Below are 25,965 nucleotides of genomic sequence, written 5' to 3' on the forward strand. Positions count from 1 at the left end.
AAATAGGTACCGCTCCGGCGGGAAGGTAAACGGTGTTTCCAATGCGCTGCTCTGGTTTGCCAGAAGCGGCTTAGTCATGTTGGCCACATGACTCGGAAGCTGTACACCGGCTCCCATGGCCAATAAAGCGAGATGAGCACCGCAACCCCAGAGTTGGCCACGACTGGACATAATGGTCAGGGGTCCCTTTACCTTTATGCACCAAACCAGTCCACTCATAGGATGGAAGTAGGGCTTCCCATCTCAGGCAGCAAAATATTGGGGTGACAAATGTTGGACAAAGTTTGCCTGAAATATGGCGCTTTGTGGTCCTACCTCTCTTTCTTCTCTACTGTGGTGAGATGTATGCATGCTACTCAGATATATACGATCTTGGAATTTCCATTTAGCAAATGAGAAAGAAGTATAGACAAGTCTTCCCCAACCTGGCAACCTCCAGATGTTGTTGGACCACGTCTTGCCAAATGCAAGGTGGTTCTTTTAAAAATGATTCAGAAGCAATGCAAAACACAAGTTAGTGAGAAGATTTTACTCCTAAACAACAAGCAATATATACATACCAGACATGCACTTCTATTTGCCACTTGGAAGCTCACACGAAGTGGTGAAGTGACTCCCCCAGGTAGCCTTACTGTGGATTGCACAGCCCTGTGGCTGACCAGTCCATACACAAGCTTCTAAATCACAAACCATCTGATATTATAGGTAGCCACTTTCTCCCAAGGCCTCCCTTCCCAATAACAATTTCCAACATTAAAGAGGGTTTCCTGCACTAACCTCCCAGACTGATTAAGGCAGCTGGAGGGGGGCCTTCAATTCCTCACAACTGATTAAGACATCAGAGAAGGTTCTCACACCTTCAAAAACTTAACAGCTGCCAGGGAGGGGGAAGGAACAGAGGCAGGAAGGGTAACCATGTTAGAATCACTACCTCCTTGATACAGATAGGTAGCCGTGTTGGTCTGCCATAGTCAAAACAAAAAAAAAATTTTCCTTCCAGTAGCACCTTAAAGACCAACTAAGTTAGTTCTTGGTATGAGCTTTCGTGTGCATGCACACTTCTTCAGATACAGTGTATCTGAAGAAGTGTGCATGCACACGAAAGCTCATACCAAGAACTAACTTAGCTGGTCTTTAAGGTGCTACTGGAAGGAAAAAATTTTTTTTGTTTTTACCTCCTTGATATACAACTGGTCTTCCGGTTGGTTTTCTCATACAGATTACAACTTCCATGAGCCCCAGCCAACATGGCCAATGATCATGGAAGATGAAAATTGTATTCCAAAACATCTGGAAGCCACCAGGTTGGGGAAGGTTAAACTAGACTCCTTCACTTATTCTGAAATCGAAGCTTTCTATGTGGGAGAACAAAAATATACCCCTCACCTACAATCTGAAGTGGTAAAATCCAGAATTTGACCATCTCCTTCTGAGCCATACACAGAACAAGTGTGATTTTCATGTGTGCTAGCCCATTCCAACAATCAGAGCACAGTTCTTTGTAGCCATTTAGGTTTGAATTGGTCTGGATTCAAACCTCAACATTTAACTGGATGAAATAATATTTGAAAGCAGAATCTCTCTATGCTTGCGCCCTTGAAATTCCACTGCATCGTGTTATGAAAGTTGTAAAAGATAATATTTGTATAAATTAAAGCTATTGGATACTTATGGTATTTCAATTGCTGCTTCATTAAGTTGTCCTCCATCCCTGAACATCCACAGATCTATTCCCTAGCATTTTTCTATTTTAGATTTAATCTACACAGCTACCAAGTGAGAAAGGGGCTGAGAAAAGGGAATTACCACTTTAAATTGAATGTGGGAAGAAAATATAACAATGGTGAAGCTCCTGCTGAACCAAATGCAATCTATTACAGAAGTTTTAGATTTCAAAATGGTTACCAGGACTTTCCTACGCCCATTAACTCCCCAGACAGGTTGGCATGGTATTTTTAAAGCTGTTTTCTACCTGTTTGCAATGTCACTGCTGCCCTTCAGTTTTGAATCAAGGCAGGGGAGGAGCAAGCTTTGACTCCAAGGTGGTTTTCAAGGGATCACAGCCAATCAGCTTCAGGCTTTGCAGAAACTGGGAGCCTAATGAGATGGAACCGAAACCATTAGGCCTCTGGCCTATGTTGTGACCATATAGTTCCTGCGAGATGTAAACAGACAACTTGGGACCATTTTACCTGCAAGATCGCCTTACCCCATATATGAGAGATGCTGGTGCTGCCTAGAAGCTATGCCTTCAGATTAGAAGAAAGGGTAACAACAGGAAGATTTAAAGGAACTATTGGAAACTCAAGGCAGTAGAGATATAAGATGATCAGAGCCCCACCGAACTTGAAGCATGCCAAGTCCCAAATTTATAATTTGGCAGAATATGCAGACTATATGATATGTATTTGTATAATTTGGAATATTTAATGTGATTTGATTGGATTGTTAAAATGGAAAAATTAATTAAAAATATTTTTTAAAAAAAAAGAAGAAGAAGCTATGCCTTCAGATCACCAAGTTCTTGCCAGAATCAAGTGATTTCATTTCTTATTGCTTTAATCTCTGTATGTCTGCAGGATGGAGGGGATGAAAGAGGGTTATGATTTCTTCAGGTTTCCTTTTTCTTTTCTTTTTTCTTTTTCAAGATTCTTTTATTTCAAGATTCAAAGTTACATTGTATCACTCAACAGTTATAATCCTTATTCTATAATACTAATGACTCCCCACTCACCCATCCTCGATGTTTATAATCACAATTACATACAATTGTTTTGTTGTTGTTGTTATTTTAGGGACACATTCCAGACAGGCAGCAACACTCAAGGGTGATACAAAATAAAGTGGTCTGGGGAAAGAGAGGGTATAGCTGATGCAGAACTGTAACCAGCAGAGAGTCTGAAGGGCCAGATGTAGAGGACTGGAGGGCCGCATATCTGCCACCGCCCCCTCTGAGCCTGAACTTCCCCACCCCTGTTCTGCAATGTATACTTAAAATTGGCTTCCCCTAGCAGGCATGCCCTTTGGGAGAGAAAGAAGGCCTTGGCCTGTGAAAAAGTTAGCAAACAAGGGGAAGTGAACTCTTTGCTATTTTAACTGTTCACACAGAGGGCAACTTAGCACTGTAAGAGAACATAAGAAATTCCGGCCTGAGGAACTCAGAGGGAAAAGCAAATACAATATGGAAGAAACAAAACCTTGCAGTACCAGAGCAAGGGAGGGGAAATAAAGCAATTAAAGACATCAGCTGAGACTACAAGGAATCCCATTAATTCAACAGGCCCAGCAGTTAATTAACAGAGAAGCATCATCTTCATCAAGCCATCCCAACACTAAGCATCTCTTTATTTGCAAAGGGTACAGCCATTCCATTAACCACGGTAGCTCAACAAAACCCAGGCTGCTCCAGAAATGAAGCTGTTGAGTTGTTAGTTCAGAAGAGAAACAAACACACCCTTTCCTCGGGGGCTAAAGATTTTTTTGGCTAAAAGGCTCTTTCCGCTCTGCCATGCAGTATGTACAGCATGGGTGGGGCAAAGCAAAGGCAGATAGTGGTTGCAATTTAATTAACCCCATCCTGTTGGTTGGATCGTCTGTCTTCAGTCCTTGACAGATCAGTGCCTCCCGGATGATTTTGAAAGGCTGGCTGGGCATTGCACAACTCCCTGTTAATTTGGCATCTGGACTAGGTGAATGAAGCTGTATCAAACTCGGTGGCAGAGCCACTGCACAGCATGCAAAAAGGTCTCTGGCTCAAGCCCTGACATCTCTAGGTAGAGCTGGCCTGGAGAACTGCCTCCAGTCAGTGTATACCAGGAGTCAGCAACCTTTTTCAGCCATGGGCTGGTCCACCGTCCCTCAGACCATGTGGTGGGCCAGACTATATTTTGAAAAAAAATGCTGAACAAATTCCTATGCCCCACAAATAATCCAGAGATGCATTTTAAATAAAAGGACACATTCTACTCATATAAAAACACGCGGATTCCCAGACCGTCCATGGGCTGGATTGAGAAAGCGATTGGGCCGCATCCGGCCCTCGGGCCTTAGGTTGCCTACCCCTGAGGTATACAATACTGAGGTAGATTGGCCAGTGGTCTGACACAGTATAACACAGCTTCTGAGATAAGTGAGAAAAATCATAGTATCGCAGGAAATAGATACATTTGTCCAAAATTTATATATGTATGTTTGTGTATGTGTGTAAGTGTGTGTATTTGTTCAAAAGTGAAGACTAAAAGATTGTCTTCACATTATGCTCTGGGCTCAATTTAGGGACTATTATAGTTGTTGTTGTTATTGTTTGTTGTTGTTTATTGAATTTATATACCGCCCTGTACCCAGAGGTCTCAAGCGGTTCACAGAACAACTTAGAGTTGACTACATAGAGTTGCCAACTTCCTTCTGAATAGGGCTTTTGTTGGGGTTTTTAAAACAATTTTACCGCATCTCAAAATTGATCAGGGGAAAGTTTTTCCAGGCATACTTAGTTAAAAGTAAACTTAGGTTTTTTTGTTTTTTAAAAAAGGTTGCTTTTTACTATGATTCAACAGCATTTCTACTTGTGAAGGTGAACCATGGCAGCAGAGAACTTGGCCTAGCCACTTTGCTGGGACTCACTGAGGCCTTTCACTGAGCAAGGCAGGGAGGAGGGGGAGACTGAAAGCCTTGCTGAGTGGGTAGCCAGTGGTAGCTGAGTGGGTAGCCAGAGCAAGAAAGTGGGAGGTAAGCAGACAGAGGAGTTGGGGCAATTAGTCACACACACACACACACACACACACACACACACACACACTCCCTGATTAAAACAATTACCTCAGCTTGGCTCGTGATATCATAGCCATCTTCAAACAGCCAACACATGGAAGATGGAGCTAGCTTGTTTTCTGCTGCTCTGGAGGGTAGGACTTGAACCAATGGCTTCAAGTTACAAGAAAGGAGATTCCAACTAAACATCAGGAAGAACTTTCTGGCAGTAAGAGCTGTTCATGGACTCCCTCCAAAAGTGGCGGACTCTGGCAGTAAGAGTGGAATGGACTCCCTCCAAAAGTGGCAGAATCTCTTTCATTGGAGGTTCAGAGGTTGGATTCTCTAGCCGTGATTGCAGGGGGTTCAACCCTTGGTGTGTCTTCCAACTCTACAATTATATGATTCTATAAAAGTTCTGATCCTGTTTGGGGAGAACAAGAAGAAGAGTTTGGATTTGATATCCCGCTTTATCACTACCCTAAGGAGTCTCAAAGCGGCTAACAATCTCCATTCCCTTCCTCCCCCACAACAAACACTCTGTGAGGTGAGTGAGGCTGAGAGACTTCAAAGAAGTGTGACTAGCCCAAGGTGACCCAGCAGCTGCATGTGGAGGAGTGGAGACGCGAACCTGGTTCACCAGATTACGAGTCTACCGCTCTTAACCACTACACCACACTGAAGTTGAGAAGAGAATGAGATCAGTTCTGGTTCTGAAAACAAATTCTTAAGCTGAGCCTCCCCAACCCCAGACATTATTTTGTACCTAGATCTTACAGCAAGCCATCCAAAGTAGATCTCTCAAGCCTGGAGTCTGCCCAGCCATTGTGCCATGCTTCTGGGAATTATGGGTGGGAATTATGGGTTCTGGAACTTTCCCACATGAAGAAAAAAATCTGTCATTGGGAAACCATAGATTATTTTTGTACGGAGCCTGGTTCTTCAGCCCTCTGCTAAGTTATGAAGCTTGCTCAGTGACTGTGGACTTATGACTCTCCCACAGCTTAATCTACTTCACATAGCTGTTTTGTTGATAAAATTTAGGAATGGACCTGCTTGATGGCCCATTGGCCTGATCCAGCAAGCTCTTCTTAGAGCTGGAATCCTGAACAGTAGCACTCCACTTTCTCTCTTTTTTTGGTAGGCCCCACTCATTGAATGAAAATTTGACACCTGCATTCAGAGAGTGTCAAATTTGTTTCAGCTATATTAACAATTTCCACAAGTATATCTTGTTCCTTCTTCTCAAACCAAAGGAAACAGTCTCTGTCCCAAATAGGCCACTGATTAAGGATCTGAAGTTATATGAGCAGTTCGGTACAGACGAACCATTTTCTTGCTTGCTTTCATTCCTGCCTTTAAGTGGTGATGGAGAATGATGCCCTTGTAGTAACCGTCAAGTTAACAGGTTGCTTGTCTCTTCCACGGACTGGATAAATCTGTGCAAACCTCCAAACAATTTAGTTTAATTACTTGCCAAGCCTTGCAACAAGGCATAAACCTGCATGTCGCATGTAGCATTACCAGTGGAACAAGTACTTGAATACAAGAGCTAGAATAATTTGACAGCTAATATAAAGCTCTGTAATTTATATTTAGTTATATTGAGAGGGGCTTTTTGCCCCTCCTTTCCCTTCTTTGAGCACTTCATATAAATATTTACTCAGATTCTGAGACCTTGTTTAACCCTCCAAGTACCACATTTATCTTTGATTTGATTTGATTTTTTTATTTGCAGCAGAGAACCCTTTGCTTACTGTGCACACGATTAAACAAAAGAGTGTCACCTATCAGCTGTTGCATACATAAACACCAGACACCGGTAATTATGATGTATTTACAGTAAAGTACAACTGGATACAGATTAAAGAAGAGACAAAAGATGTAGAGTTGCAATGATTTATTATAAACAATGTCTTTAAATTCTATTCCAGAGACAAGATGATAAGTCTGCTATGTTTAAGTGTGATCCAAATTGCTTCATAAATTATGGAACTGGGTGACATTACTACACAGCCTTCTTCTGAGTGCAAATTTAACTCTTATTCTGGGTTTTATTTTAGTTAAGACTCACCAAGCTTAGTTTCAGAACCTGTTTTCAATGTCAGGACATATACCTGCATATAGACATTCATAAATAATCAAGATAAGAGCACATTGAAACACGTACAAAGTGTCTTCCATTCACCATTACGATCATTAAGCTTTCTAACAATAGAGTTGATTCCCGTCATACAATCTAGCTTCAAGACAGGCTTCAACTCTGGCTCTTTTCATTTTATAAATGACGCACAATTCTTACCTGTGATTCACCTTTATTAGAGATTGTGAATCAGGTATATTTTGGAGTGGACGGAACGGCACATTGTGTCTTTGTGTTTTGTGCTAATAATAGCATTTATATAGTGCTTAGAGAGTTCAAAGCACTACACATTCATCAGCCCAGCAATCCTGCCTAACAACCAAGCATTATCCCCATATTACAGAATTGAGGGGAGACACTGAGTCTGAGAGAAAGTAACTTGCCTAAGGCCTGGTCTGCCCATGTAGCCGAATGAGATGGTGGTGTAATGAGGTGGTAGAATGGAGTATACCACTTCAAATACAAATGGGGGAATCACAGTTATAAACAATGTTCCCTTGTATTCTTTTTTTAAAAAAATGAAAGAAACCTCTGGACATACAAAACTAGCACTGCCAGCAGCAGGCTGGTCTACAATCTTTGTCCCTGATGCACTTTTTTGGTGGGGAGAAGGGAGGCAAATATTTGATTATTGTTTTTTTTTTTAACATGGGAGAAATTTACAAAAGGTACCCCCATCCAGAGTCTGAAATGAACTTGCCCTTGAAAATAACATTGTACTTTGAGGGGGGCGAATGGAGAAACCCCAAAATGGCAGAAGGATCCAAAGTGAGGAAGACACGGCTGATGATTCAGCCATTTTTCATCGTAGGTTTGCGATCCATTTAGCTTCTCCTGGTCCTTGGTCACCATGATGTGCAGGGCACTAATAGAGTCCTAATAGCCACATGCTGTAAAGAGGAAATTAGTGCAATCCCATGGGCCAAGTTCATCCAAAACACTCTCCCCAACGCAGCAATGGTTTCACTGGATGGCCTTCAGCAAGTTTCCCCATCTGCAAAATAAGAACAATAGTAACCTTTCTCATGAGGGTTGATGTGCGGACAAGACAATGTATAAAGCAATTTTTAAACTGAGCTCTGAATGATAAAGAAGGAAATAAGACAGTCAGTAGGTTAGAAACAAACATCGTGAAGGCTTGATTCTGCTTAGTGTGTCCTTGCTTAGACTTGTATCTCCAGAATAATTTTTATATATTTATTATACCCTTTATTATGTATATATTATAATATAGTCATAGCAACAATGCATAGAAAGCTGATTTCCCAGACCATGTGTGAATCACTTAGGAGTTTCTGAACTCTGAAATTTCTACTTCTATCTGCATGTGGCAGAATACAATTTAACTGTTGATGTGCCGCAAAATCCCCAAGCAACCTGTCTACCTGTATGCATGAGGTTCTGCCTAGGAACACTCCCAGCAAACAAAGCACCCGGGTCAATTAAAGGGTCCCTGGACCCATAACTGGATGCAGGCACTCCAAACCACTGATCAGCACCACTGATATCCAGATCAGCTGACTGGGCAGCAGGTGCCCAGTACAAATGTGTGGTGTTTGTAAGTCTGCCGTTCAGGGGGTCTTTACATAGAACTGTCAGACAAAAAGAGCAACAGAAATAAGTCTTTCATTACACCCAGTGCTAAAAGTAGAACAAAATGTTGCCGTGTAACACCCTCCACTAAATAGAGCACTCCTGTTCATGCCAGCCAGCCAGCTATGCTACCCTCCGGGACACAAAGCTGTTGGGAGTTCCAGCAGCCCAACTGCCCTTTCATTTTCCCCACCCCACCCTGCCTTCACTTTTTCTTATCTAGCTGGCATTCATTGGTGCCTGTGTCCACTGAGAATGCTCAATGCTCATTTGGCTCTTAGGATGCATGGGGATGTCTCTTTCTGTTTTATTTGTGGCAGGGTTCGATTAAAAAAAACAAATCTGTAAACATCAGGATGCCTTCCTCTTGTTTCTCAGCAGCCCAAACTCAGCTCCATTTCCACCAGTACGTGGGCACTAATTCTGCTATTACGGCGAGTGCAGTGCAGAATGGAAGACCACCTTTCTGAGCTGGGCATCAGATATTGTTTCCAATCCCCATGGCTCACTGGAAGAAGCAATAAAGATGGAACTATCTTTGGGCATACACAGACTGTGTTTCCTTACCACAGGGTTTGACAACCAGCCCTTCCATGTGCCTCTTAGATAATAATAATAATACAGTGGTACCTTGGGTTACATACGCTTCAGGTTACATACTCTTCAGGTTACAGACTCCGCTAACCCAGAAATAGTGCTTCAGGTTAAGAACTTTGCTTCAGGATGAGAACAGAAATCATGCTCCGGTGGCATGGCAGCAGCAGGAGGCCCTATTAGCTAAAGTGGTGCTTCAGGTTAAGAACAGTTTCAGGTGAAGTACGGACCTCCGGAACGAATTAAGTACTTAACCTGAGGTACCACTGTAATTATTATTATTATTATTATTATTATTATTATTATTATTATTAAAGTACAGCAGTCCGTCAAACATTAAAAGCTTCCCTAAACAGGGCTGCCTTCAAATGTCTTCTAAAAGTCTGGTAGTTGTTGTTCTCTTTGACATCTGGTGGGAGAGCATTGATCAGAAAGCTTGGCTTCTAGACAGATTTCTGAATCAGCATCTCTCACATTAGACCAGAATTGAGGATCCTGGCCTTCAGGACTCTCCCCACATCACATGCACAACCATCCTTAGCCACAACATCTCGCACCAGGCCACAGTCCTTGACTGTTTTCGCCTGGCAGGAATGTGTCCTTGGACTCTGATAACGCCTTTTGTCTGGAGAACAGTGAGGGGTGTGTGGGTGGGTGTAGAAACTAGCCTACTGTTTTGGAGAACATTGCATGCCTTGCTCCAACTCATTTTGCTCCACTACATGGAAAACCAGGGTTCCAGGCTCACTTTTTCCATGGATCCCCCTGCAGCCAGAAGGAGCCACTATCAGCTTAAATCTACTAGCAAAACGATTAGATTCTTATATTGATTACCTACCCTCATGAGGCTGTTGAGAGTGTGTTGTGAGGTTTTCTTGCACAGTGCTTTACAGCATGGTACTAAGAGAGAAATAAAGATAGCACAGAAAAGCACGTGAAGCTTTTTTTATTAAGATAAATAAATAAAAATCAGACACATTTTTGGACAGCTTGGGTTGGAACCAGACTTAATTGTGCTTCAGGTAGACCCAGTTAAATGAATCGGACAAATTAGTTATGACTAAGAAGTCATGTTGATTTTAGTGGGCCCATTCTAAGCATGAACAAGTCTAGGTCTGGCCCCTTGCATTTCTACATTTCTACAGACATTCATATTTACTGATAAATGGGTCAGAGAGCATATACAATTGTTGATATAGGCTGGGAAACTGAAGATTTCCCAGTAACACTTCAGAAGACCCCTTTCTTCCTTCTCCAACCAATAATAGCAGCTGCCTGCGACATCTCTGAACTCTGCCGAAAGAATATGTTTGGCTTACTGACTGCCAGTATTCAGTGACTTTCTCGTGCAAGCAGCCTTACCACAACCGAAACTTCCCCACCACCATACCTTCATCTCAGGAATAATTTTCCCCCAAGTTTGAAATACATTGCTTTTCAGAAAGCACTAAACTTGCTAAAAGGACATGGCTTGCCTACCTTGTGCCCTGGCCCCTCATGCCTCAGGATATCATAAATTTTTGATACCAATAAAACAGAATTTTTGATGAGCTGCTATTTTGCATTAAAGCAACTTTACATGCAAAGATTGCATAATAGGAAGCAAAATTGAATTTTGCCTCAGAACAAGTCCTTATTATTAATTTAAGTGTTCTTATACGTCTTCGCAGCAGCTTATCATTCTATACATTTAATTCCTTTCTCGCCGCTTAGCAGCGGTTTCCTTAGCTAAACAAATCTTTTAAGGGAGCACATGTACAGAGCGTGGAAACGTCGCATTTCGCATGGGGGGGAGAGCTTGAGAGAAGTAATGAAACTTTAAAAGGGGGAATAAAATACATTCAAAGGGCAGATCTTTCTCGCTAAAAGCTGCTCCTAACTGCTTGAGCAAAGCGATGAGAGAAAGGAGAGGGGAGTCTGTGTCAGTACCTTTTGCCTTACATATGAGTTCCTCTTCTGTAATTGCAATGCACTTATTCTAATTATGGCCGTGCGAAGCAGAAACATCAGGAAATCATTGTCAAGCATGGGTTTGCTGTATATCCTTCTTCTATTCCTTTAACACTTCTGAATTGCCACTGTGCAGAGGAAAGCATGCAGCATAGAAAAGGGTTCCTCCATTCCAAGAGCACAGCTGTGCAGAAGGTTTGCTCCTGCCTTGGTCCAAGAAGCGTATCATTTATTTAAGGTGCCTTTCTAAACAGCGAGAAAAGCAAGCACAGAAACCTTCCCTCCGCCTTATATAAAACAGGCAGCCAGTGTTGCATTCTAGAAGTCCACCTTACAGAATGTATTGGAATGGAGGTGGGGGGGGGAGAGAGAGAGAAAGAGAGAGAGAGAAAGACTAATTCATGGAGGTATATAGTCAAAGGGAAAGCAAAAATTGTGCAGTGCAAACTTATGCATGCATGGACCATGCAGGGAGGCCAGGGGGCAACTACACACCCAACAAGGAGCTCATCCCCCAACTTACCCTCCCCTGTTATAACGAACTCCTGTCATTAATATTTTTCCCCAGACACTATTTGCCCACGTGTGTTGCCCTTTCTGTCCCCTCCTGGAGGGGGAGGGGTGTTTCTGCTGCATCCCACTGCATGCTTATCTACTCAGTAGTAAGTTGCACTGAGTTCAGTGACACTTACACACACACAGCCTAAGCCTACCCTTAACCATAAAGGGGGGAGAGAGGAGCAAATGTAGTAAAAATAATAATAAAGGTTAAGTTTCTTCTTTCATTTATTGGAGATGGGCTGCAATTATAAACCCCCTTATCTGAATGTGCTCCCTTACTGAATGTAGTCAGACATGGTTTTGAGCAGACATCTATATAGGATTGAACCCTTAATATATTTAAGGGAGGGTGTAAATCCGTCCCTTAAATATACAAAATGGACCTGAACTTTTTAAACCTTACCTGCTGTGTTTGAAACATTTACCACTGTTGTTTGAAAGCAGCAGAAACTTTGCAAGCCCCTGGTTCTAAAAGGTGGGAGACAAAATTCCTGAGCTTTACAGCTCGGCTGGGATTTGGTCAACCCGACCAAAGCCTTCTTTTCGCAGTGTCGCAGCTAAGCAGGAAAAAAGCAAGGTCTACGCATAAACTGCGCAGGTAGGGCAGAGTGCCCGTTGTCCTTGCTTTCTGGGTCTGAAGAGGGTTCTTCCGCCATGCCAAAAAGAACAAGGCGAGAAGAAGCAGGGAAAGGGCTGGGGGGGGGGCAGAAAAGAGCTTTCCGGCAGCTTTATCTGTCTGCTCTTGAAACTTGACACCCATTGCCCAGAAGAGCTCGGTGACCTTGCGCTGTCAATCAACCCGCGGAACCAGCTTGCTCAAGCGACATGCGGGCGTTTCGCCAAGTTAAAATATCTTTTTTTAAAAAAAAAAATGTTTTTTAAAAATCACATTAAAACCTAAAACACAGCTGGGAGCGGTTATCTCGCAATCCCCAGCTCATCCTAATAATGTTGCCAGCCTGGCTCCTTCAAGGCTAACCAGTACTGTGCATGATCTACTGGATTGCAAAAGTTGATCAGACGGGCATCTCGGGGGGGGGGGGGAGGTTTTCCTGCGGAGTTTTTATGGTGAGCACACACACCGAAAATCGGGGGTAAGATCCTACTGAGTCTTGCTCAGAGTAGACCCTTTGAAATCAATGGTTGCAATCGGTCTGCTCTGGCTATGACTAACGTCAAGTCCTTTGATTTCAGTGGATCCGCTCTGAGTATCAGTCATGTTGGACTAAGTTTTTTTGCACACACGCAAACCCATTCGTGCACCTCTAAAGCCCGTTTGCTCGGAAGTCCCACTGAATTTAATGCGGTTACTGCCAAGTAAGGCTGCGATCTTGCACACACTTCTCAGGGACTAAGTCCCATTGATTGCAACAAGATAGTTCAGTCGGTAAAAACATGAGACTCTTAATTTCAGGATCGTGGGTTCGAGCTCCACGTTGGGAGAAAAAAATTCCAGCATTGCAGGGAGTTAAATTAGATGACCCTCGTGGTCCCTTCCAATCATTCTATGTGAGATTTCCTTGCGTATAAAATAAATATTATGCAGACTGTAAGTGTACAAAACGATTGCAGCCATAAAGCAGGTTTTGTGCATATGTAGAAGGCAGCCCCACTGGGTTCAGTAGAAGTTACTTCCAAGGAGGAACGCATAAACTTGCGGCCCGATCCAATTCTGGCTTGCTTGGATTTAAGTCACACTCAGTCCAGTGGAGCTCATTCACAAGTGTCTCTCTCTGTGTATATATATTTGCTAATCTCCAATTCCAAAAGTGATCTGACTTTGAGCCAGGCCTGTCTTAAATGATTCCAGTGGGATCCTCTATAGTCCCAGGCGCAAGCATCATCTGCTACACCCCCCTTCCATCGCGATCCCCCGTTGCGTTTCCTGCTCGTCTTGTTTAATTCTGGGGCAAAACCTTGTTAGTCGTTCCCTTCTCTGCCCTGCAGGGAGAGCAAACCCGGAGCAATGCAAATCTCTCTACAGCGGTTAGCAATAGCTCCAGCAAAACTGGAAGATCAAACACAATAATCTGATTTGCACTGAAGGGGTCTCGGCAGCGGCGGCTGCACCACACCTCGAGAATGCAGGAGGAGCAGAATCAGACGCCACATTTGGAAGAGGCTGCAAATCCTGAACGGCCTTCAAACCTCCTGTACTTTTTTTTATGCATGCAGCTCTCACTGCAATGACAATATCTTAAAAGAAAAAGAAAAGGTCACAGGCAAATTGGATTAGGGACAATCAAGCTTTGCTGGGGTGAGGGGAGGAATCTCGGACCATGATGCAAATGAATGGAACTAAGTGACAACTGTTGGGTGGATTCGAACTCGAGTCAGTGGAAGACACGTGTTCGTTGCAAAACGGTAGTGAAATCAAGCGCCTTAAGAAAGAAGTGGGACATCAGCATGTGCGTAGCTGTATTTCTGCCAGGAACTATATACCCCAACCCCACCTCGGGATGGGGGAAGGTTGCACTGACTCCGGGATCGGGTCCTGTAATGCTTCCTGTGTGCAGCCTGAGCCACATGCATGCTTACTCAAGAGTAACACTCCACTGAGATCTACAGGGCTTGGTTCCTAATGTGGAATAGTTTGGCTATATTTCGTCTCCAAAGGCGACGTGAAAGACGAGGGGCGCTGATCCAGATTCCCAGTTATGTAGCCCGGCCATATGTGCTCTTACTCAGAGATAGTAGCCGCTGATGTCCTCCTAAGAAAAGCGCGCATAGGCCAGCAGCCCTGGGAAATCAGGATAAACGCTTAAAATGAGTAGGACTTACTTCTGGGTAAAAGGATTGGGGCTGTAAGACCCCCATCCTGTGCACCCTTGCTTGGGAGCTGGCTCCACTGAAAACAGCAGGACATACTTCCTGGTAAACAAACACGTTTATTAGGCTTGTCTTCCACTGCATAGTCAATGCCTTTGTAGATGCAATAGGCTGATACAACACAAGCCTTTGCATCGCTCATTGCTCCTTACACCTCGGTCCAGAGGAAAATTTGCTTTCTTTGGCCCCAGTTTCTGATATATAAAAGGAGAACAGTAATAACCATGATTGCTCTTTTCCCTGCGCAAAGAAGGCTTCTATAAAAACAGCAAAATATGGCTTGCCTGTTGGCCATATCAGGGCGGCAGCATTTAATCTCTACACCGAGAAGGGGTGTGTGTGTATGTGTGTGGGGTGTGTGTGTGTGTGTGTGTGTGTGTGTGTGTGTCTTTCGTAGATTGAAGTCTGCCTGGAAGTTACATATGCTGCTCGCCGAAACTTGATCCTTACTATTAATCCCCAGAAAGGCTTGGCTACGGTTAGTGGCGGAACTCTGTACATGGGCCAAGGCTCGCTCTCGCTCTTCGTATATGTTATTGTTAAATTGCAGCGTTGGAGCAGGTCTGACACTGCATATAGGAGTAAGAGCTTAGCTGAGGCCTTATCCCCCTTTAATTTATGGGTCCTGAATCATAATTCCAGACCATTATACAATGCGTCTCCTACAGAATGTTTGGGACATTCTATTCCGCGTTCTGTGGACTGGTGACGTTGCCTTCCTGGATCTAGGGAAAGGGCTAAAGGGAACGGCAGTGGCTCAGTGGCACAGCGTCTGCTTTGCATGCAGAAGGTACCAGGTTCAATCCCCGGCATCTCCAGATAAGACTCTGAGGAGGCCCCTGTCTGAAACCCTGGAGAGCTGCTGCCGGTCAGGGTAGAGACCAGTGGTCTGACATCCTATGTTCCTACATCAGTTCTTCAAAATAAAGATTCTGGCGGGACTCGTAGATCTCCTCCTCTCAGAGGTCCCCTTTTAGGTTGCAAGAGGCGGAAGAGAGAAACAAAATTCATAGCAAAGTTCCTTGATCTTCCCTTGGGGAAGGTTACTTTAGTGTGCCGCATAAGAATAACCGGGGAGCAAGTGCTCTTGAGATATCACCACTAGGCGTGATCCGAAACAAAGGAGGGGGTGACTGAGCCCTTCTCTTCCCTCCCACCCCCTACCGCATGGCGCCCCTTGCATCTTACTTTCCCTGGCCAACGCTTCCCTGTCTACTCCACTTTCTTCCTCTCTGCACAACACTTCCTATTTTTGTTGTCAATCAATAGCCAAGAGGAAATGAACGCGCGCGTGGGTCAAGCTGCGCAGGGAACAGGGGGCTAAGAAGTCCGCAAGGAGAGATCTGATGCCTCGGACCTAGAGTTCATCGAGATCGGCAGCCCGTCTAAGGTGGAAGCAAGCTGCTTGGCAACATTGGCGGGGGTTTTGTGTGAGAGGCTAACAAGCTAATGGGAATCGTCCCCGAGGCTTATGTTCAGATTGCGTATTCCTGCCGTGCGTTCCCGAGCTTGTGCAAAAAGCGCCTTCCCCTCAGTCCTCAGTTACCATCTCTAGCTTCCATCACATGCGTGGAGTTTCAGCAGTGGGTGTTGAAAGCTTGAGCTTAATCCGGAACGTATCGTAGTTGTTTGGTTTTTAATAATATAAAAGCAAGCACTGGGCCCAAGGGCAGCCCTTGTGTAGGTGGGTGTGCATACATTTTCTCTCTCGCTCTCGCTCTCTCGCTCTCTCGCTCTCTCTCTCTCTCACTCACACACACACACACACACACACACACAGAGAGAGAGAGAGAGAGAGAGAGAGAGAGAGAGAGAGAGAGAGAGAATTGCGCTTTCCTCTTTCCAGCTGATGCTTGTGTCAACTGTTCTTCTGAACTGAGAACCTATCGAGACATACTGAAAGAAAATACTGTATACCGGAATGCCCTTAGGCCAGTTTGAGAGAGAAAGAGAAAGAGAAAGAGAAAGAGAAAGGGAGAGAGAGAATAAATTGTGGAGAAGGCGAAATGGCTGAGTGAAAAGACGGTGGACAACCCAGCTAGAGACTCCAGGCCAGGCAATGAGAGAAAAGGCCGAACTTCTCCTGATGCAGGAAATCTGTGATTTTTTTTTCTATAGGGGGCGAGAAGAGGCGGCCTGCAGTTTTGCTCTGCTAGTGAATTCATCTGCTTCTCTTCTGTGCAGAGGAAAATCACACACAAGGAAAATCGGGTGCGGTGGGGGGAAGAGAGAAACCTCAGATAGGATAACACCTCCCCGCGTTTTCAAACTACCCTAGTTTTATTCAACTATATCTGTCCCACCCTAATCGTGTCTGTATTCCGAGTTGTGAGCATGTCTGTCTGTACACAGCGGCGTCTGCCTATCTTGTGTCAGCTACAGTCTGTCTATTTGAGTCTGTATGTCTCTTCCCATGCCATAGCTGCGCCACTAGAAACCTTAGGCTGCCATTTGGCATACATACATCCTGCGCAAACCTCACCATGCCTACTCAGAGAAGCAAGCCCGGTTGAATTCAGTGGTCTTGCTTAATAATTGCGCGTCAGCTCCATTAGATAAGGTAGGGCTTACTTCTGAGTTAAACATGCTCAGGTTAGGGGCTGCATCTTATCTATTGCATCCGGTCCCTGTGATCAGACATCCATTCTACTAGTGCGCTCTCTTCCCCATCACCACCCCATCTCTCTGCAATTACTTCTGGTGCACTTTCTATCCACAAACAGACACAAGCATTTCACATTCGCTGCGTTGGGTTTCCTTCTTTCCTGCTAAAGCTACCAGGTCGTCTCCAAAAAATGTGAATGTTTAAATTCCTTTTTAAGGGTCACTTCTCCAATTTCCACAAATGTTCATGGTGTGTTTGTATGTGATTTTATAGCAACAAAGCTTGTGAAATTTGTAGAGCAGCTGGGGGGGGGGGTGGAATCCTCCTCCGTCCCTTTCAGCATGAAGTTTCACTTCCCCTCTGATCTCAAAACAGCCTTGTTGGGGCGTCTGTTTTGAAACAGCCCCCTAGAGAATGTGCGCATCGCTTCAATTCTAAGCATGCTTACTCCGAAGTTAGCCTTATTCCTGAGCAATGGTGCATAGGGTTGCAGTCGGGGTATGTGTGCGCGCGTGCGTGCACGTTTAGCCTCCTCTACATAAACAGAGGGGGGGGACGGAGAGAGAGAGAGAGAGGGAGAGAGTCGCTGTTTTGCGTACATCAACGTGTCCTGATAGCCTTGGAACCTCAAGGTTTGTAGCCTGAGAAACTCGCCCTCTGTCCCATTTGCAGAGGTCGGAGTTATACTGTAACTGAATCTCTGCAAGATGTGCCTGCTTTCTCCCGGTTCCGTTTGTCAGCAAGTAGACAACTTGCGCCCACTGCCACAGGCCCAAAACTGAGTGCCCCTCAAAAAAAAGAAAGAAAGAAAGAAAGAAAGAAAGAAAGAAAGAAAGAAAGAAAGAAAGAAGGGGGGAACACCACCAAAAACAAAGCGATCTTAGCAGGACTGTGCCTTGGTGCCACGCACTTTGCATGCGAGAGATCCCAGGTGATCCCAGGATCACTAAACCTGCCTGGCTTGGCATATAATGCGGCTGCCCATGTTCCTAGCCCTCCTACAGTTAGGCAATTCAAAGACTCTTACTTTAACGTCCTTGCGCCAACCTTCCTTCTTAGATGGTATACTGTAATACTGTCTATGACTTCGCGCTACGTTAGGAGGTCCTCCTGCTCCTTCTCCCGAGCGGGACCCTTGACTTCTGCTCGAAAGTCCTACCCCCTCGGCACCACTCATTTTTTAATCCCACAAGCCTAACTAGAGGAGGTTGATACTTTGATTTTTATCAAATTTTTAAAGTCCGCTAAATTAACGTTTATTAAGAGCGCCGAGTGCTGCTGCCAGGACACTTCCTACAGCAGCGGACCTCTGCCCTCGAACCTTCCCACTGACACAGTTATTTGATGGGAATCTGGGCGCCGCAAAAGGAACCTCCTTGTACTTCTCTGAGGCCTGTTTTCCTGGAGGGGGAAAAATTGTTGCTCAATTAGCTGCAGTGATTTATTCCGTGCATGCATGAGAGAACATTAATATGCGATGGCAGTTCCCACGAACAATATTCCGCTCAGGCCTTCCGACAGGCCGAGCGTGCCTCCCTTGGCAAGTGGGGAGGGGGCGAAAAATGAAGCCCTCGCTATCCCCCTCCTCCATGCTGCTCTTGCGGGCTGGCAGCGGCTCTTCTCCGCCTTCTCTAGCAGCCAGTGCGGGGTTGGGATTTTTCTTACGAATACTGACAACCCTCGCTGCCTGGTGGGGATGAGCGACCCGCAGGCAAAGCTTCGCATTTGTCTTCCGCTTGCAAGTGCGGTCTTTGTGGGAGTCTCCTCCTCACAGATTTAACTGATCCCCGACCCCCTTCTCTCACGCACGCCTTATCACCCCATCTCGGCCTCCCTTCCAAGAGGACAGTTTCGGGAGGAATAACAGAAATAGGTCTTTCCCAGTGTGAGTTCTGAAAAGGAGTGGAAAGTTGTTTAAAAACCAAACCACACACACACACACACACACACACAGTTCCCTACCTGCGCAACTTGCCCGTCATTTGAGAGCAGAAGGCCTAGATCCGAAAGCTTTTGCCATCCGGATCCTACGTACGTTCTCTTGGAAGTGTATTTCAAGTTTCCTGGTTCTCTGTCTCACGCTGGTCAAGGGAACTGACTCCCTAGTCAGCCTGCCGAGGCTTGCAAGCCCGACGGCGCGTACCAGGAAACCAGGCCCAGCTCAACTCAGCGAGGCTTCGCTTCTGAGTTACAGACTGGTTTTTCTTTTTTTTATCGTGTTCCCCAGAAACCCACAGAGCTTACCTCCGCGTAAATGTACCTCCCTTTCTTCCTACACTTTCCATGGAAGTAAGGTGGAAGGTTCGGCTCACCTCGAGCGTACCTAAATCGGTTCAAATTAAATTATGTATGGTTGGGTTTTTGTTTTTGAAAAAGTTTACACTCTTGCGCTGATTCTGAGCGTGGGGAGACTCAGCTGTTTGTATCAGGAAGGAGGGGGCATCGACCGCCGCCGCTGGCTTTTCTTCTAGTCACCTTCAGCATCAGCCTAAACTTAGTGAATTAACAGAAGAGGAGTGAAAGCATGAATCAGCTGCGGTGGCGAGTGGCGGAGGCGAAGATCACCTCCTGGGAACCGAGGGACGGGTCTGTGGGAGGCAGGTGAAGCTGGCTAGATCAGGAAACGCACAACTCTGACTTTGGCTTGTGGGGCAATGAGGACGCAGAGAAGGACGGTTCAAATCCGGGGGGGGCGGGGTGCTTCCAAGGGGTAGCCCCCCGGGGCTCCCTGGGTCAGCGTTGCTCCGCTAGGCGCTTTCTGTTTCACGAATGGTTTTGCCTGGGAGGGAGGGGGCGTGCGGGTTGTTGAATAAATAATAATAAATAATAATAATAACAACAAAGAGGTTCTCTCCCCCCCCCCATTCCTCCCCGGGGGAACCGGAATGGCGCTCTGTATATACACACAGATACACAAGGCCCATCCCGTACGTTTTGTTAAGCTCTTGGGCCTGTGTTTCAGCACGATCGCCGCAGGTCCCTTTCCCACACCTGAGAGACACCCCCCCCGCAAGCCTGATGTGATGAAGCTTGCAAGCCTTTCCTTCGCCACCCCTCGGAGCTGCCTTGCTGTCAGGCCCGAGCGTTTCAGTTCAGACTCGGTTCAGCCTCTTAGGTGTGAAACTGGAGATGTGTGGAAGCTGTGTGTGTGTGTGTGTGTGTGTGTGTGTGTGTGTGTGTGTGTTGGCGTTTAACCCTTTCGACGTTTTGTGTCATTGGACGGGGGTAAAGAGTGTGTGTGTGTGTGTGTGTGTGTGTGTGTGTGTGTGTGTAGGGGCAGTAAGACAGGCCGAAGGATTTCAGTCCAATTGAAAAAAGCAACTATTTTCAGCCGCATGGAGAGTTTGGGGCTCTTTGGAAACAGCACAGGCAAACAGATATTTGCAGAGAGTGAAAAGTTCCCGATCCCTGGGTGGTTTGAGACCAGGGGGGTGTACTGCTGAGCTCAGGCCAAAGTTCCATCGAGGCCTGTCCATTTTACAGAAGGACGTGGTCTTGGCATCTTTCTCCCCCCCCCCACCTTAATGCTGTGGACCCTTCATTTAAGGACGCTGAAAGGTTGGAGTAAAGCAAGCCAGAAAACTTCCATGTTCTATCCTGAGCCGGAACACTTTTTTCATGGAAGCTCTCATTAAAATCAAAGATGCTCGCTTCCAAGTTAAATGCTTTTAGAATAAGAAATGAGAGTTTCAGTTCCAGACAAACTAGAATATTATGAAGACTAAAGCACATCTTGGTGCAACGATATTGCTGAAATCATCATTTGACCTCAACTTGATCTATCATATACAGGTTAAAGCACAGTGATATATATATGCTGCCTCTGAAATTAAGTGTCTGGGACTAAGGCTACCATCTTAGGGCATTTATGTGGAAGAGATCCCCTTTTAACACATTAAAACTTACTTCCGAGAAAATACATCTTTTCTCAGACTGCAGGATGTTATTGTTAGGTTTTTTTAAAGAAGAATTTTGATAATGGATCGGGCTGGAAGTACAGAGTTCTAGCAGTCCCCTGATTTGGTGAATCTGGACCCAAATAATAATAACAGTCACAAATGTCTTGTTCCCCCAAGTAGTGAGAGAATTCAACCCCCAAGTAGTGAAAGAAGTACCCCCTCCAAAGAAAATGCCATTTCAATGATATTAGTAAGTAAAAATATGAAACAATTTAATAAACAAACAAAAACCAGAAACCAGTCTGAATAAAACTACAATAAGACCAAGAGGTTTTTTTTTAATATTTTTCATATCATAAGCAGGATTTTAAATTGATCCCTTCAGAACGTTTACATGAAATAAAAACAATATTTTTTCTCTCTCTGCTGCTGCAATGTTGCGACTTCAACACAGTTGAATCCGTAAAAACCCAAAAAGCTCAGAGGGGTAATTTTTTTTCTGATGCATGACTATTAATATCCACAATATTTAAAACGGCAAGCACCATGCTCTTCATTTTTCACGATTCTTGGTATTACTGTTAATTTATAAACTAATACAAACTTAAAATGCATCCGGCCAGCAGTGCCAGCAAACCCTAAAAGAAAACTAAAAAATAAAGGTTTTCATTTTGGTATTTTTGTCAGTGCAACATAAAATCCTTTTACTGACCTGCAGGAGGAAAAAAAAAACACCAGAAGAAAAAAGTAATAAACACACCCATAAGACTCCAGATTATTAACTACAGTATTAGCATTTGCGAAGAAATTTGGCTAAACTCTCACTGGCTGCATGAAGAAGCAGGTTAAACATTGCAAAAAAGAATATACTTGAAAAAGCGAAGTGTCTGCCTCCAAAACAATATTTTTTAAAAAAAATAAGAGGTGTGGGGTTTTTTTATGCATTCAGAATCTATTCCTACTCTTACACTGATTAACTTAACTCCAATCAGAGCGCGAGCACGTGAGTTGCGCGGGACGCAGCCACTGAAACTGACTCGCATCTCTCAGCGTTAAGAAGTGAAGCGGCCAATTGTTGCTAGGGGCTTGCGAGGGCGGGGAGAAGTAATCGCCAAGTTGTAAAATCTCTTACTTTTCCTGAGTGTCTGATAAATTCAGGTAGCCCACACGGAAGATTACTGGGGACTGCGGTGAAGACCCAGCACGGGATCCAAGCGTTGTCACACATTAATAATATTCTGCCCGGGCTACTTGTTTTCCTTTTCGCTCTCTGAAGGACACACCACGACACATACTTGGAAATAAAGTCCAATTTAATTCAGGGGCAACTTGGCCCTTTCTAACCGCACAGATCGGGAGGTCAACTCCGCTGATTTGAGAAGAGTTAACTTCTAAAGTATATTTAAGATCATTGGGGTGGAGGTTAGGCTTGTCATTTTCTCTGCCCCAACAAAAACCAAAATGAAAACTAAAAGCATTTTTTTAAAGTTACAGCTTTTCAAAGTGCACCAAATATACAAAGTTGCTTTCTGAATGCAAAATGCCCAGAATTTCTCTTTTCTCTCGTGTGTGTGTAAATTTACTATTTCCTTAAAGAACGACCAAAACCATCAAAAGCCAGCCTGCTGAAATGTTATTGTGATTTGCCCCCTGCGCCGGTTGATATGGCTGATATATATTTACAAGCTAACAGGGGGCCCAATCCACCAAGAGCAGCCCTGTTCATTCCAAAGGGACATGCCCAGGAGAAGTTCCTGGTGGAATGAGCCCAGATTTATTTATTTTTAAAAGAAATATAGAGAAACAGTTGCATGAGCTGTTAAAAAAGAGGACTTTATATATATACTCGTGACATTTCCTCACTCATTGAAAAGAAAAGGGGGGAAAAAACGAACAGGAACAGAAAAAGAAGATATGATCGATGATCAACAACATGCGAAAAGTTTAAACAAGAAAAATGGTACAAAATAGAAGTTACCATACATGTCCAGCATGCAGGATTAATATTTTTAATGCAGATTTTTTTTCCGTATTTTTATCCCCTATATAATCAAGCAGGCAATAAAACCGAGGAGTTTTCATTTTCTTTCCTCTCCCTCCCTTCTCTCTCGCATGGCAACGTCCCATCTGAATTCTGTCACTTTCTCATAGGCAGGCAATATATGAGGAGTCTGCATATATTGTCCTCTCCTCTTTTTCCAGGTAAATTGGGTATTTTCCTCCCTTCTCTCTTGTTTTCTTCCTTCCGTTTATAAAACAACAACCACTCCAAAGCAGGTAATTCTAGATGGCTTGTCCAGTGCCCATCGTTTTGCTTTGCAAAGTCCAGGTTAAAGTTCTACAAGCAAGCAACCGTTTCGTATAAAACATTTTTGTGTGTGTGTGTTTGTTTAAAACAGTCCTTTTCTCCTCCTCCCCACCTACTTTTCTCTCCCCATCCCACCCCCTCCGCCCCATCTCTCTCTCTGTCTGTCTCTTTCTCTCTCTTTCTTCTACACATCTCTGTCTCTCTCTGGCCAATTAAGATGAAAAAGTTGCGACCCTTCCCCTCCCGCTTGGATCTTCGCAGCTCATCTAGAGGAAGACAAGGATCTGCAAAGATTAGCAGAGTCACGGATTACACAGGCCAACGCGTCACCCCCTTCCCAGGCCCCTCGGTTGCTCTTCTGACTCTCAGCTCAAGAGGGTAGGATGGATGGAGATGTCAGAGGATGGGAGAGGGGGACGACAACTGGGGAGCGGGTGGGGGTGGGTAGGGGGAGAAACATATCTCGGTTGGCTGGTGGGGTTTTTTTGTTTTTTTTTAAGGACTCACATGAAGAACTCGGGAGAAGACGGGTTGTCACTGGTGGATCCGGCCTCTCGGAAGCCATTGCTGGTCAGTTTCTCGCACTTGAGCTTGTAGGCGTCTCTTTCTCTGGCCAGCCGGTTGACCTCTTGCTTGAGCTGTTCCACCTGTTGGATGAGCTGGGTCTTCTCGTTCTCCAGGTGATGCTTCTGCTGGACCCGCTTGTACCTGCAAGACTGGGCATAGCCTCTGTTCTTCAAGGTCCTCCTCTTCTGCTTGAGGCGGATCACCTCGTCCTTGGTGAAGCCCCTCAGGTGCCGGTTGAGCTCCCGCACGGACATGGACACCAGCTGGTCGTCGGAGAACCGGTCTTCCACGCTGCTGGAGGAGGAGGAGGAGGATGAAGACGAGGACGATGGGTGAGGCTGGTGAGTGTTCTGGAGCTGCTGGGAGGAGCTGGAGGCGTTGGAAGGGGTGGGCGACGCCTGGTGATGGTGAGGGTGGTGGTGGTGGTGATGGTGAGGGTGCCCGTTGCCCGACAGGTCTTCGTGGGGGACCCCGGTGTACTGGTGATGGTGATGCTGGTGGTGATGGTGGTGGTGGTGAGCGGCAGCGGCCCGGAAGCTCTCGAAGCCCTGGAGCTGCTGGGGCACCTGGTGGGACCCGATGAGGGCTTCCACCGCGTCCTCCGGAGTGAGGTTGAGCGTCTCGGGGTTCATCTGCTGGTAGCTGTTGGCCATCCAGTAGAGGTCCTCCAGGTGCGTCTTCTGTTCGGTGGGGCTGAAGCTGGGCGACGACGGCACCGAGCTGCAGGGGGTGCTGATCGGGGTGGAGGACACCGAGCCGGCGGGCTGCAGGCGCGTGCAGTGGCGGCCCGAGCGGTCGGCTCGGCCCAGGGGCTCCTTCTTCACGTCGAATTTCATCAGGTCGAAGTCATTGACGTACTCCATGGCCAGGGGGCTGGTGGGCAGCTCGGGGCCGATGCTCAGCTCGCCAGCCATCGCGCTGGGCTCCGCGGGGGGAAGAGCCTCCTCTCCCGCCGGAGAGAGGAGAGGGGACCACGACGGCGACGACGACGAGGAGGACGGATCTCACCGCCTCGTCGGCTCACTCCACGCTCCAACCCTCCGCGCTGCCAGCCAGCCCGGAAGAAACTTTCTCCGCCGCTTCGGCGCAGCCAAGCCAAGTCCCGGAGACAGCCAGAGTCAGAGAGAGACACACACTCTCTCTCTCCCTCGAGGGGCCGCGGCTCTTCGTTCTCCTTCGCCCTAACGGTGCCGGCGATGCAATGCAAGGAGAGACAGAGCTGTCAGTTTCTCCTGCTTGCCAGAAACCCGCTGGCAAAAAAAGAGCAGATTTTTTTTTGAAAAGGAAGAATGCAGGGGGGGAGGAAAATCCTTCGGAGCTGTTCGTACGTGCGCGCGCTGCTTCCCCTCGCAGGGAGAGACGGGGGAACGAGCGATCTGCAAGGATTCAGATTCAGTCTCTGGTTTGTAAGTCCGGCTTCCCTTCGCGACCTGGAGCAACTTTTCGCTCGCTTTGCTGCTCAGCAGAGAAGGGCGGCTGGTTGCAGTTGCTGCTTTTTGTGTGCAGAGTTGCGATCGCGCTGGCAAATGGGAGGGAGGCCGGGAAGGAGAGAGCGCAGCAGCAGGAGGAGGAGGAGGAAGAGGAGGGGAAAGGGAAAAAAAGAACAGCACCCTCTCTCTCTCACTCTCTCTCTCTCACACGCGCGCAGCCTACTCCTCGGCAAGCTGCGCTCGGCTCGCGGCCGCTGCCTCCAGCGCCGATTGAACAGCTGTGATTCGGCGCGCCTTAGCTCTCCTCTACTTATATGCGCGAGGGGCGGGGCCGGCGGGGGCGCGCCGACCAACCGCGGCCCGGGCGCGGAGTTCCTGGGGTAGCCGGGGGGCGGGGCCCGCGCTCCCAAGCCCGGCTGACAGCTCGCAGCCAGTCAGCTGACTCGCAGCTGGAGAAGCAGCTCGCGCAGCCCAGCTCCCGGCCGGGCTTGTGGGGCGGGGGGCGTTTCATGTTTTCATCTCGCCACCAGGTTCTTCTTCCCGCGCCTGTCTATGGCTTTGCGAGTCACCCTCCCTCGCCCACACCTTTATTAATTACCCTTAATTAATAAATCCCCCACCAGCCCGTCACACACACAAACACCGTCCCATTATAGGAAAGGGAGCAATAAAAGAATTGCTTCGCGGGGGAGGGGAATAAGGGAAAGTGCCAATAAAGGGCTGTAACTCCCCCCACCCCG

At 46.1% G+C, this 25,965-nt stretch overlaps 1 protein-coding gene across 3 annotated transcripts; it reads right to left on the reverse strand.

Annotated features, from left to right (window-relative positions):
- Nucleotides 1-6,631: 6,631 nt before the first annotated feature.
- MAFB (MAF bZIP transcription factor B) lies at nt 6,632-25,513 on the reverse strand. Of its 3 annotated transcripts, XM_083620074.1 has the most exons (3): nt 23,736-25,513; nt 9,915-9,976; nt 6,632-7,883 (listed from the first exon to the last, which is right to left on the reverse strand). In XM_083620074.1, exons 1-2 carry the CDS (start codon nt 24,707-24,709, stop codon nt 9,964-9,966), a joined length of 987 nt encoding a protein of 328 aa, XP_083476200.1. In that variant the 5' UTR covers nt 24,710-25,513; the 3' UTR covers nt 6,632-7,883; nt 9,915-9,963. The 3 variants fall into 3 exon arrangements, with proteins under 3 accessions (XP_083476200.1, XP_083476198.1, XP_083476199.1); XM_083620072.1 differs by lacking the exon at nt 9,915-9,976 and having other exon boundaries at nt 7,715-7,883; XM_083620073.1 differs by lacking the exons at nt 6,632-7,883; nt 9,915-9,976 and adding an exon at nt 21,228-23,512.
- Nucleotides 25,514-25,965: the final 452 nt, after the last annotated feature.

This window comes from Podarcis filfolensis (assembly GCF_964270895.1).
Source record: "Podarcis filfolensis genome assembly, chromosome: 6".
Taxonomy (NCBI): domain Eukaryota; kingdom Metazoa; phylum Chordata; class Lepidosauria; order Squamata; family Lacertidae; genus Podarcis; species Podarcis filfolensis.

Coding starts and splice junctions, on each gene's coding strand:
- MAFB (XM_083620072.1), bottom strand. CDS start 24,709: ATGGCTGGCGAGCTGAGCATCGGCCCCGAGCTGCCCACCAGCCCCCTG. Junction 7,884..23,735: donor TCTTCTCCCGAGTTCTTCAT/GTGAGTCCTTAA, acceptor CTTATTTTGCAG/ATGGGGAAACTTGCTGAAGG.